The sequence below is a fragment of the Amblyomma maculatum genome, chromosome 10 (genome assembly GCF_055883805.1).
Source record: "Amblyomma maculatum isolate TAMU_Amacu chromosome 10, ASM5588380v1, whole genome shotgun sequence".
NCBI lineage: Eukaryota > Metazoa > Arthropoda > Arachnida > Ixodida > Ixodidae > Amblyomma > Amblyomma maculatum.
The window spans coordinates 50,740,621-50,752,011 of NC_139353.1; the positions used below are offsets into that span (position 1 = coordinate 50,740,621).

Consider the following 11,391-nt stretch of genomic DNA (forward strand, 5'->3'; position numbering starts at 1 on the left):
TCCACGCTGCTTGCCCCCCCAACTACCCCAACTTCCCCTCTACACGCACCGAACACAGCCGCGCGACGGGCATGCTTAATGAGCCACCGTCGCGTGTTTAAAAGGAAAGAGGAGAAAAGACGCGCTCTGCAAAAGAAAGCACTCACTGTACAATAGGTGAAGCGAGAACGGAATCAAATAAACAACAACACAAAACAAAGAATCTAGAAGAGACAAAATTCAATAACACAATAACGCACAGAGGCTGGAACTAAGCGGGACAGAAAGGGGACGGCCGAAGTTGTTTCCGGGTAGGATCCGACGAGAAAGCTCGCTCGGTGAGGCGATATGCCTTCGGGTGCGGAAAAAGTCCGCCGTCCGGCATTAAATCACTCAGGTGACCGTCGCCTCAGATTGTACCGGTGCGGGGCACGCTTGCGTTCCGCCGCATCGGGTGTGCCTCGTCGCTTGCCTGTGGTGACAATGGGCACCGACGCAAGCTCGTCAGACCGCGACACATAGGCCTTCAGGTCTGCGATGTGGGCACGGCTGGTTTTCCCCGTAGAGGAATCCTCCAGCAGGTACGCGAGTGGCGACCAGACTTTGACCACTCGGTACGGACCAAGCCACTTAGGAGCAAGCGCGGCTGAGAACCCCTTGCTCGCGTCACTAAGAGCGTGGTTGCGCTTCAGGACAAGATCGCCCACCTGAAATGTCAGGCTGCGGTGCTTGCGGTCGTACTGAACCTTCTGCTGGGCTCTGGCCGTCGCCAAACTCTGTCTTGCTCTGCTGAGAGCCCGACACAGCCGGTCCCGAAGCGTTGACGCATAAGCAGAGCAGTCTGCTCGCGCCTTCTCATCCTCGAGCTGCTGGCTCTGAACGACGCCTGACATCGGATTCGCCAGCTCCCTTCCGAAATTGAGGAAGGCGGGAGAGAAACCAGTTGAGCGATTCTCAGCTGTTCGAATGGCGAACGCGAACTCACTCAAATGGTCTGCCCAGTCTTTTTGACACTCGGCAAAGGCCGTAAGCATTGGTTTGAGCGTTCTGTTGATCCGCTCGGTCAGATTAGACTGGGGATGGTAGGGTGAAGTGGTGTAGTGCTCGATTCCGAGGGAACGGCAGGTATTACCGAACACCCGAGCCGTGAAGTAGGACGCATTGTCCGTGATCAGCCGTTCCGGAAAGCCAAAGCGACAGAACACTTTCTGGAGTTTATCCAGCACCGCTCGCGCTGTCACTTTCCGAAGGGGGTACAACTCGACCCACTTGGAAAAATGGTCAACGACTACCATCAGGAAAATGAACCCCTGCTTGCTTCTGGGGAAAGGCCCCATCAAATCGCAGGTGGCCATCTGCCACGGACGCACACTGTCAATTGGTTTCATCATGCCCGGTGGCTTGCCACCCCTTGACTTCACCGTTTGACAGACATGGCAGGAACGGCAATAGCGGAAAATGTCGCGCTTCATGCCGGGCCACGTCACCGATTGACTTAGTTTTGTGAAAACTTTGGAGCCACTCAGGTGACCGGCAAGTGGCTCGTCGTGAGAGAATCGCAACAGAGCGCCTCTCAGACTTTTGGGGATAACCACTTTAAATGGGTCAATGGACTCATCATCTGTGGCTATGTACTTCAGCAGGAGCCCATCATGGTCCAGCAAATATGAGTCCCCGGGGCTCGCCGCGACACACGCTGGCTCTTGCCCCGCTGCGCCCGCTACAGTACAAGTAGCGTCACGGCGCTCCGTCTCCCTGAGACCGTCGCTAACCTCGCGACAAAAGGAGTCATTTTGCTGGGCTGTCAGTAGCTCTTTACGGCTGAACACGATTCCAGTCATCCCAGAGGGGAGCCTGTTTTCGTCCCCGCGCAGGTTAGCCGCCAAAACTTCGCTCGCTAGCCTCGGCGCATCTGGAGTGCTCACAAAGAGCCTCCCCCGTCGCCCGCTTCGCGAAGTGCTGCTTGCCTGGGTGGCGGAATGGGTAGGCCCGTTTGCGGGCGTCCCCCTCCTGCCGCTCGGCGGCTCGTCCGCTGTTTCGCCCCCTCCGCTTGCCGGCGCAAAGGCACCGCTGGCGAGTGGGGCACGGGATAGCGCGTCAGCTACCACGTTCGTGCTCCCCTTGCGATACTGCACCGAGAAGTCGTAATGCTGTATCAGGAGAGCCCAGCGCGCCAGCCGTCCCGCAGGCTCCCGGAGCCGCATCAGCCAGCTGAGCGCGCTGTGGTCTGTCTGCACCACGAAATGCGTTCCATCAAGGTAGACGTCAAACTTGCGCAGTGCAAACACGATGGCGAGGCATTCCTTCTCGGTAACGGAATAATTCCTTTCCGCGGGCAGCAAAGAACGACTTGCAAAGGCAAGAGGTTGCAGCACGCCATCGAATTCCTGTAGGAGAACGGCTCCTAATCCCAGATCGCTCGCGTCAGTCTGGACTACGAATTGTCTGGTCAGGTCGGGTAGCCTGAGCTGCGCTGTTTCTGCGATGGCACTAGACAGGCGGCGAAAGGATTGCTCTTGCTCAGGCCCCCATCGCCACGCAGCAGTCTTTCCCAAGAGCTTGGTCAAGGGCGCCTGCACGCGGGCACAGGACGGGATAAATGACCTATAAAAATTTGTCATTCCCAGAAAACGGCGCAGGCCGCGTACGTCCTTGGGCACAGGAAACTCGAGTATGGCTCGAAGTTTTTCCTGATCCGGCTCAATGGAGCCTTCGCCCAGCGTAAACCCAAGCAACTGAACTCGGGTTCGCGCTATTTGGGCTTTTGCAGGATTCAAAGTCATCCCGGCAGCCCGTACCCTCTCGAGCATGTCGGCAATGTGGCTTAAGTGCTCATCAAAGGTTCGTGAATAAATCACGATGTCGTCCAGGTAGCACATGGCATGGGACCATTTCGCTTCGCCTAGGACGCGGTCCATCAGCCTCTGAAAAGTCGCAGGACCATTGCAGAGGCCAAAGGGCATGCGAGTGAACTCAAACAGCCCTCTGTGGCACGTGAACGCGGTCTTAGGCCGGTCAATGTCATCCATCTGGACCTGTAGGTAACCTTTGGAGGCATCTAGCGTGGTAAAATACCGCGCACTGCCTAGGCTTCCTACGATTGAGCTGATCGTTGGGAGCGGATAGGCATCCTTGCGAGTCAGCGCATTCAGACGGCGATAATCCACACACAAGCGATGGCTGCCATCCTTTTTGGGCACCAACACCACCGGAGACGCCCAGGCGCTGGACGAGCGACGGATAATGTCCGACGATAGCATCTCATCCAACAACCCATCAATCACCTGCCTCTTCGCAAGGCTGACGGGTCTGGGATTGCACTTCAACGGAAGCGCTTCTCCGGTGTTGATCGCGTGGCTCACTAAAGTGGTACAGCCAGGTTGATCGGTGAAGAGCTCCTCGTACTGACGCAAAAGTGCTGTCAACCGAGCCTTCTGTGTCTCATCCAAAGTTACCGCAGAGGCGGCCAGTGGATGGGGTGCGTCGTCGTACCGCGCCGCTCGCTCCCACATGGGGGTGTGAACGGCATAACGCTCGACACAAGGGCAGGGCCCCGATCGCTGAGCGTGGCACTCTCCGAACGTCTCGACTGCACAGGCAGATACCGACGCCGGGGGGCTAATGAACGGCTTCAGCTGGGAAAACGTCCTTCGCAATAGCCGCCATTCGCAATGTCCACCACGATCCCGGTTTTCTGGAGAAAGTCCCTTCCGAGAATCATGGGCACACTGAGCCCAGGGAGATGAATGAAACGCGTGCGTCTCGCTCGCTCTCCCCATCTGACAGTCAGCCTCGCGGCGCCAGCCGAATGGGCCACGCCTTTCGCGAGGTTAAATGTCGAACGGCAATCCCGCAAGCGCACAGAGTGCTTTTGCAAGTGGGACAACACCTGTTCACTGAAAAAGGAGGCGCTGGCTCCTGTATCCAGTAACGCCGGAAATTCGCGGCCAGCAAGGGTGACCGAAATAAACGGCGCGGGCGCACCACCGAGGCAGCTTACCCTGTACGCAGAGGGAATTAGCAAAGCTTGGGCCGGCTGTCTCTTTACAACCGACCCCCGTCGCCGTTTTCCTGCCTCGCAGAAGGCCTGGCTACGGGGCATTCTCTTGCTAAGTGTCCCCTCTCTTGGCAACGGAAACAACGCACACCCCCGCGAGCTTGGCCGCGTGACAAAGGCGCGTCTCCCTGCCTGGGTCCGCTCGCTGCCCCACCGAACAAGGGCCGGTTTTTGTGAGCTTCTCCCTCCGCTGTGCTTTGGGTCGCATGGCGTCCTTCGGCACGCGAGTAAGAAAACTGTGCAGCGCAGGCTGCTCGTCTTCCGTACGAGTAAGGATCCAGAGCTCTTTCGCTCAGCTCCCAAGCGTCGTTTCGCCCGCCAACGGCTGCAAAGGCAGTTTGTGCGGGTTCACGCCGGTGAGGAAGGGTCATGGCCCCTCTCCATGCGCAGCGTGGCTCAAGGGCCTCGCTTGCCGGCGGTGGCGGGCGATAGGCACGCGCGGCGAGGATGTCGCCTTGAATGCGCTTTGCCTCGGCGGCCAGCTCCTCTAGATCTCGGAATCGGCCGCCGCGCAGGTATGCCGAAAAAGTCGGATGTGCCTGCCTGATCACTCTTTCGACGCGTTCCTCGTTTGAGGCTGTTGGCTCAGCGATTGAGAAAAGGTCTTCCATCGCCCGCACAAACTCCTGGAGCGACTCGTCCGGGGCCTGTGTGCGGAGCTCCAGCTCTCGCCGCATCCTACGCTCATAGTCAGCGGGCAGGAATTCACGCATGAATGCTGCACGGAACTCCTCGACAGTCGCTGCTCGGTGGCCGGAAAGCCGGTACCACCTAGCTGCCGTGTCAGTCAGCGCAGCGGGGATGATGCGTGCAAGCACAACCTCATCAGGGAAACCCATAGCTCTCTGGTAATGGGCGAGGGAATCAATGAAATCCCGGGCACTGATAGGATCATCATAGCCGCGGTACGTCGGCATGGGCAACATGACCGCGGGGTGAGACAACTTCGGCGCGGCCGAAAGCGCCTCAACCGCCCCTGTTAGCGACTGAATCATCTGGGCAGCGCTTGTGAGCAGCGCCTGCGTCCTTCCCTCAGAGGATGTTCGGGCGGGTTGCATGAACAAAGAAGGCAAATGGTCCTCCAGTTCGATGAGCGGCGCGGTCTCCGCAGGGTGTCCGGCCGGCGCCTCACCGTTCACCGAGCAAAACTGACTGCTAGCGGGGCACGGCTGCTGTTGCGCGTAGCTGCCGGTAGCGACGGCATCGCGCGAACTGCTTCCGCCATGGGCGGAAAACTGATACAGCGGAGGTATCTGTGTAGCGGTCCCACCACAGGGTGGTCCGGAGAAAGCTCCAATGGGAGCCGAGGGATCAACGTTACTCGCGGCATTGCCGTATAGCCCAATGGGGCCGGCGGCCAGCCACTGTGTTTGGCTGTTCAGAGGAACAGCATCCAACGGATCAAAAGACGCTACGACTGCGTAAGGAGCCGAAATATATCGCGTTTCAGATTCGCTGCCGTGTGCCCCGCAGGGGGCGGCAGACATGGTGCAAGAGCTTGATCGTCAAGGCGACCGGCTCGGCCGATATGCAGTCCAACTCAAAGAGCCAGGACAATTCACGTTGGGCGCCAGTTGTGGTTTCCTACGTGGACATAAGCCACCAACCACCGCGGGTTCGAGCGTCGCGCGAGCCGAAACCCCGATCAGCCGTTACCACGCGCACCCTGAAACACTGCAGCGCGCATTCAACCTCCACCGGGAGGAGAGCACTTCGCTGCAAGGACACCAACCTCCAAGTTCACGAAGGAGACGTTTATTGAAACGCCATCCTCCAGCGGCACATACACACACACCCACACACGCACACACATACAAAATATACAAAATGCACAAGTGACACGGAGTGCGCCGCAAGCACGCAAGGGCGTGCTGTGATCTCTCTCTCGCAGTGACCAGAGGGTTCCTTTGAGAGAAAGTGGGCAACCACCGCAAGGTACGCCTGTCGCGGATCGTTGGATCACGATCGACAGGCTCGAGTTGCGCTCTCAGGTACGACCCGGAGCAGGCGAACTCGAGTACACACTGGTTTGCGCGGACAAAGGCCGGCAGACAAGAACAGTAGCGTACGCACCTTACGATGTCTCGGAGGAGTCTCCCTTTGGGCTCCGCTCGGACAGTCGCGCGAGCACGGCTGTCGAAGCGGTGCCGTGTTCCCGCCAAAAGGCGCCAATGAGAACAGTCACTGGGACGCCAGGGCGGAGCCGTGGCCCGAACGACAGTGACAAGTCGCTCGAGCCCCTCTCCGCCGCCTCAGGCGGGAGAAAGGGAACGGGGAGAACAACTGGGAAGCGGGCGGCGGCCGCGCAAAGGGCAGCCGCAGCAAGCCCGAATCCCACAAAGTAAATAACAATAATGGAGAAATGCTAAACTAAGTGCTACGATTCCGTGCAAAAATGTGGTAAATAAATTTTTCTGCAATAAATAATGTCATACTTTTTCAATTGGATAGAAGTATGGTCTAGTTGGAGGCCGGTCATGGCAAAACATTATGGGCGCGTCTCCTCTTTCTCTGTACTCGTAAACTGTGCGACAAAGAAGTTTCATCGCTAACATCTTTTTTAGCAACCATGGATATGCTCTCCAAAGCAGCAGCTTATAAGCAGTGGCAAATGCACTTGCACGGCTAGCATTCTGTGGCACTGCAAGCATGGTGCTGTTGTGTGATTTTAATAAAAAGAACCGCACCCCTGGACACAATAACCTTTTTTTTTCCTCTCTGAAAGCCTCAGAATGCCGGCCAGACTCGCAGCGACCAGCAACATCTCTTTTGTGCACCTGCGAGTGAGACGGCGCGTGCATACAATGAAGGAGAGGGTGCCAACGGCGCGAGCAGCGCGCGTACCAGTCGGGACGTGGGTGGTTCAATGCGCTCCCCCGGCGACGTCCCCGACCAGTCGTTCAGAAATGACCGCCAGAGGAGAAGGCGGCGCTGATGTAGTGGGAGCAAACTTCAGGTGCGCTCCCCTATATGGCTTTGCTTCCTGCACTGCCGTAAACGCCTTACCGCACCATTTCCGAGATACTTTATGTAACGCACTCCACAGAGTTCCCCACTTCTGCCGAAAATTCGCAGCACATCCAAAGCTTCTATGCTACCACTAGTTCCTTGGTAGTTCCGGTGGAAAACTCTTTCGTGCTCTTCACTACAACCATTTTTTCACTGCACATCTGACCCGGTTTTGCACTGACTACAACGTCAAGCACTTTGCCACAGTTAATACTGGTCTCCGAAACGATGCGATTGTTGGAAGCGCGTCAAACTAATGCAGCAATAGCTCGTTGTCGCAGAAGACTCAGAAGATGCAGCAGATTTACGAGAGGCAACGCTACCACCTCTCAACACGTGAAAGATATGTGAAAGGATCAAAACAGAATCCCAGGCTTGTCTCGGCAATCTAGTTGAACTCTGATGGCAGATGGCCTTGCTTACGCTATAATCAAGAAAGTTTTGTGCATTCAGTAGATTTGCGCTTTAAGAACGTTACTGAAAAAGCAGTGTGCGTAAAGAGGGCGGGGGAGAGGCATGTTGCTCGTAGCTTTGCTTTCCGATCGCTTTTTATGTTGGTAAAAATTGCGGAGGATGAAAGGTTACACTGGGAAATATGCAGAATAGAATGTGCTTTTTTTTTTGTAGAAAACAAAAAAATTAATTGTTTTAGAGTTTTTGCTTACCCTCTCCAGTTAATCCCTTTGACGCGAAGAGTTTGGGAACTGTCAACTGCGCGCATTCGAACACATGTTATAGTACTGAGATAAGTAGTGTTAATCGACTGCCTCAGAGAAACATTTTTGGTTTTTTACCCTTTATTTCACAACCAACACAGGCTGTACACAAAAGTGACGGAAATTACGGGCTTTAAATGAGTTCATTTTGCTGCCCCACCTCACATCCAAAATTATCAACGCACTGAATATGGCGCGACGAACGCAACTGGCATGATCAGCGGGTTCCTGCAAGCAATTTTTACCCTGCTAACTATTTTATTGCGTATGCATTTTAGTTTATTTACACCCGACCAATTTTTAACAATATCAGTGCTAACCGCAAAGTGTAAAATGCTTATCTCAGCTTTGCAGGTTCCTTATTGCTAGAGAACTCTAACGCATGGCGTAGTAATGAATGGTCCCTTTATATAATAACATCTTAGCATGCGAGGTTTGCTTGATGCCGTCAAAATTAACTCAAAATCCCCCATCCTTTGCTGCGACAAAGAGCGAACTCAAGCAGCATATGCAGCAGTGGTTGTCATTGATTTCGCTTCATTTGGATAAAGGATTGTTCTAAAACTGGAAGTGCCAGGTAATTTTTTGGCAAGTTATTTTACGACAAATGCCCTTTAAGAATCGCTGCTATGTATGCTGCTTCTTTATCTCTAGATCGCCACAGACGGTGCGTAGTTTAGGTAATTTTGACTAACTCGATCAGGCAAGTAACATGGTATTAGAAAAACAGGGACCTCTAACTAGGACTTCGTGAGTTAGATTACAGCATGAATTGGCAAGAGATGAAGAGATGTAACCGACGAAAGGAATATATGCGTTACATTTAGCGATCCAACAGTTGAGGTCACTTAAAATTTGAAATGGTGTACTTCGTTGTACGCTCAACAAAACATATGACTTTATTGGCTTGCTTTTTGTTCTACTTTATTTTTAGTGACGCTCTTGGCACTTCCGTTGCTGCAGTTTTCGGGAAATGGTAATACACTACGCCGACGCTCTGTCTGAAACCAAAAACTATCGACTGCACCGACACCTCCGCCGGAACTCATCACACCATTCACAAAGCTCAGCATTCGGGCACTTCAATCATTGAGGACTTCTGTTCGCTCTTGAAAGGCTGTCGTCTTTGTCTTTTGAGCGTTGTTTTTTCTTTCCATCCGCATAGCGATGTTTTTTCGTTATTCAGTTCCTGAACTAAGGTTATTTGTTATTTACCTCCGCATCGTATTTTCCTCGTTCCGCTACTTGGATGGTAGTCTTTTACACCTCTCTATACGCTCACAATCTCGGAATGTGCTGATATAAGGGCAAAAATTTATTGTAGGTATAGGAGATTTCCTACACTATGTAGCTGGTGTAGGTTAAACAAATAGCTCTGTGATAACGCAGCAATATGCATTGCCTACACTGCAGCCACGTAGCAGCCGGCAAATTGTTCTCTGCAGGTTTAAGTGCCGCTTGGAATGTTTTGACCTCAGGGGATGAGATTGACAAAGCAGTGCGCGTTATCATGCGCTTTTTTAACAGAGTCGTATCGTAAATAAGAATGTGGGTGGCGTCCGTAATGACACGATCAAATTGTTTTTGTAGGTAGATCTTAAGTAAGTAGTACATCAAAACGTATTTGTAAATAAATTGACGGCTGCATCCATGCCTGCATGTAGTTTCAGCAAAACTGAGTGTAAGAGCTCTAGCCGAAAACTGTTTTCTGTGGTCGAATTTATACCGCGAAAGTCATCTACTGCTTCGAACATCTAGTACTAGGGCATTACTGCGCTGTAAAAGAGTGTTAAAATGCCATTTGAAGGCATCAAATAAACGTTTACGAAGCACGGTTCACTACAGCAGGTACGCGCAATCTTCTCGAGCAAAAAAGCTCGCAGCATTATTGCAGCAACGCTTCTAGTGGCGTGCTCATATCAAATAGCACTAAAAAGCGGTTGGGGGAGAGCATCAGCTCGCTTTTTGCAAAGTATATGTTTGAACGATGCGAACAGTATTTTTCCTGCGTACTGTCGTGAGCAAAAGTTGTATAAACACGCAGCTGGTAGAAAAGCTTGGGCGGAATACATTGCAATGCTGTCTAGGAACAGGTATCTGGGATCAAGACAATCAGCGCAGTGCTTCCTTTTGTCGGCATAAATGCGTCTCTCAGTCCTAAAAAATGTTTGGGGAAAACTTTTAATGTTGCTAATATCGTTTAGATGCAGGTTTCCCGAGCACCGCCATCGGCTGCACTTTGGGTACCTCTTTTTGTCACCACTGTACGTACAACGCGTCTGCGTACGTACGCAGGAAAACATTATTGGGATATCAGGGGCTCGTTATTTGAGTTGGTTTGGTGTATGGGGTTTAATGTCCCAAAGAGACTGAGCTATGAGAAAAGACCACGTAGGAAACATCGGCCATCTGAGGTTCATTAACGTGCACTGACATCGCGCAGAAAACGGGTGCATAGGGTTCCGCCGCCACTTAAAAGCAGCCGCCGAGGCCGGGATTCGATCCCGCATCCTTGGGCACAGTGTTGAGAGCCCTAACCTACTGCGCTACCCTGGCCGGGCTCGATATTTGATACAAATGAAGTTAGCTAACAGCCACTGACCGAAGAAAGGCAGACAAAATTCACAAACGTCGCCGGCGAGATCTAAACCGACGTTCCTCAAATTGTTTAACATGATCTGTCCCAAGCAGGGTCAGTAGCTGTAGACTCATTTCGTATGGCTTTGTTTAAGGTTAGCTAGTGTGGGGTTCTCAACGGTGCTGCGGCTCTGCTTTCAGAGCCTAACGCCACTCCGCTAGCTCAGAACACACTGGTGGTCCCAATGAACAACACGAACTAGGACCAAATTGTACAACCGCTTATTCGATAGACTCTCCTTGGGTCTTCCTCAGCTACGAAATTATGCAAGAAGTAAAGTCCAAAGGGGGAAATCCCTTTAGTCTGTAAAGCCGTAGATGAGTCCGTCCGCTTAGCTCGTCCGGTTCGTACTCGCTGCTCGCCACATTAAGTGCATGCCGCTGCCGCAGAAAACTAGAGAGAGGGTGAATGAGGCCGCCCACGCTGTCGTAACCAGAAACGCCCCACGTAGCCAGTTAGAAGGCCTGTGATGTGTGGCTTTCTGCTCCCTTCCTTCCTCAATCGAGGCACCTCCCTGGTTGCAAGTGTGCATCGCTTCGACCCTTTGATGCTATTGATCTGGCTCTTCGGCAGTTCCCTCCCGCTGGACCCTAGTCTGTGCCCCGGACAGGCAAGCTCTGCCTATTGGGCCGCGATCAGAGCGAGGCCGACTATGTCCGTTGGCCGTCCACCACCCCGTTCTGGTGCTTATTCTTGAACCGCCGCCGTTGCTGCCACGGCGAACGCACGAAGTTCAAAGGCTGAAATCGTGGTGCGCCACTCGATTAAGGTAACGCCGATGCCCCGGGGATTGCCCGCTAGGGTGGCGTGCAGGGCTCATTCATCTCCTCTTATCTTCTCCAGCCAGGACTGAACCGGCTTGCTCGAGTGCGGGAAATCTCAGACGGTGGCAGGAGAGAACAGAGGGCGCTGGTTTCTCCTCGCCCTTCCGTTCGTGAGTTATTCATTCGAGCTCGAAGGCGAGCTCCTCCAAGAACCTTCGTACGGCGGCG

The 11,391-nt window shown here is 53.4% G+C and overlaps 1 protein-coding gene across 1 annotated transcript; it reads right to left on the reverse strand.

Annotated features, from left to right (window-relative positions):
- Window positions 1-3,688: 3,688 nt before the first annotated feature.
- LOC146176359 (uncharacterized) lies at window positions 3,689-5,055 on the reverse strand. Its single transcript, XM_084580947.1, has one exon. It carries the CDS (start codon window positions 5,029-5,031, stop codon window positions 4,024-4,026), a length of 1,008 nt encoding a protein of 335 aa, XP_084437073.1. The 5' UTR covers window positions 5,032-5,055; the 3' UTR covers window positions 3,689-4,023.
- Window positions 5,056-11,391: the final 6,336 nt, after the last annotated feature.

Coding starts and splice junctions, on each gene's coding strand:
- LOC146176359 (XM_084580947.1), bottom strand. CDS start 5,031: ATGATTCAGTCGCTAACAGGGGCGGTTGAGGCGCTTTCGGCCGCGCCG.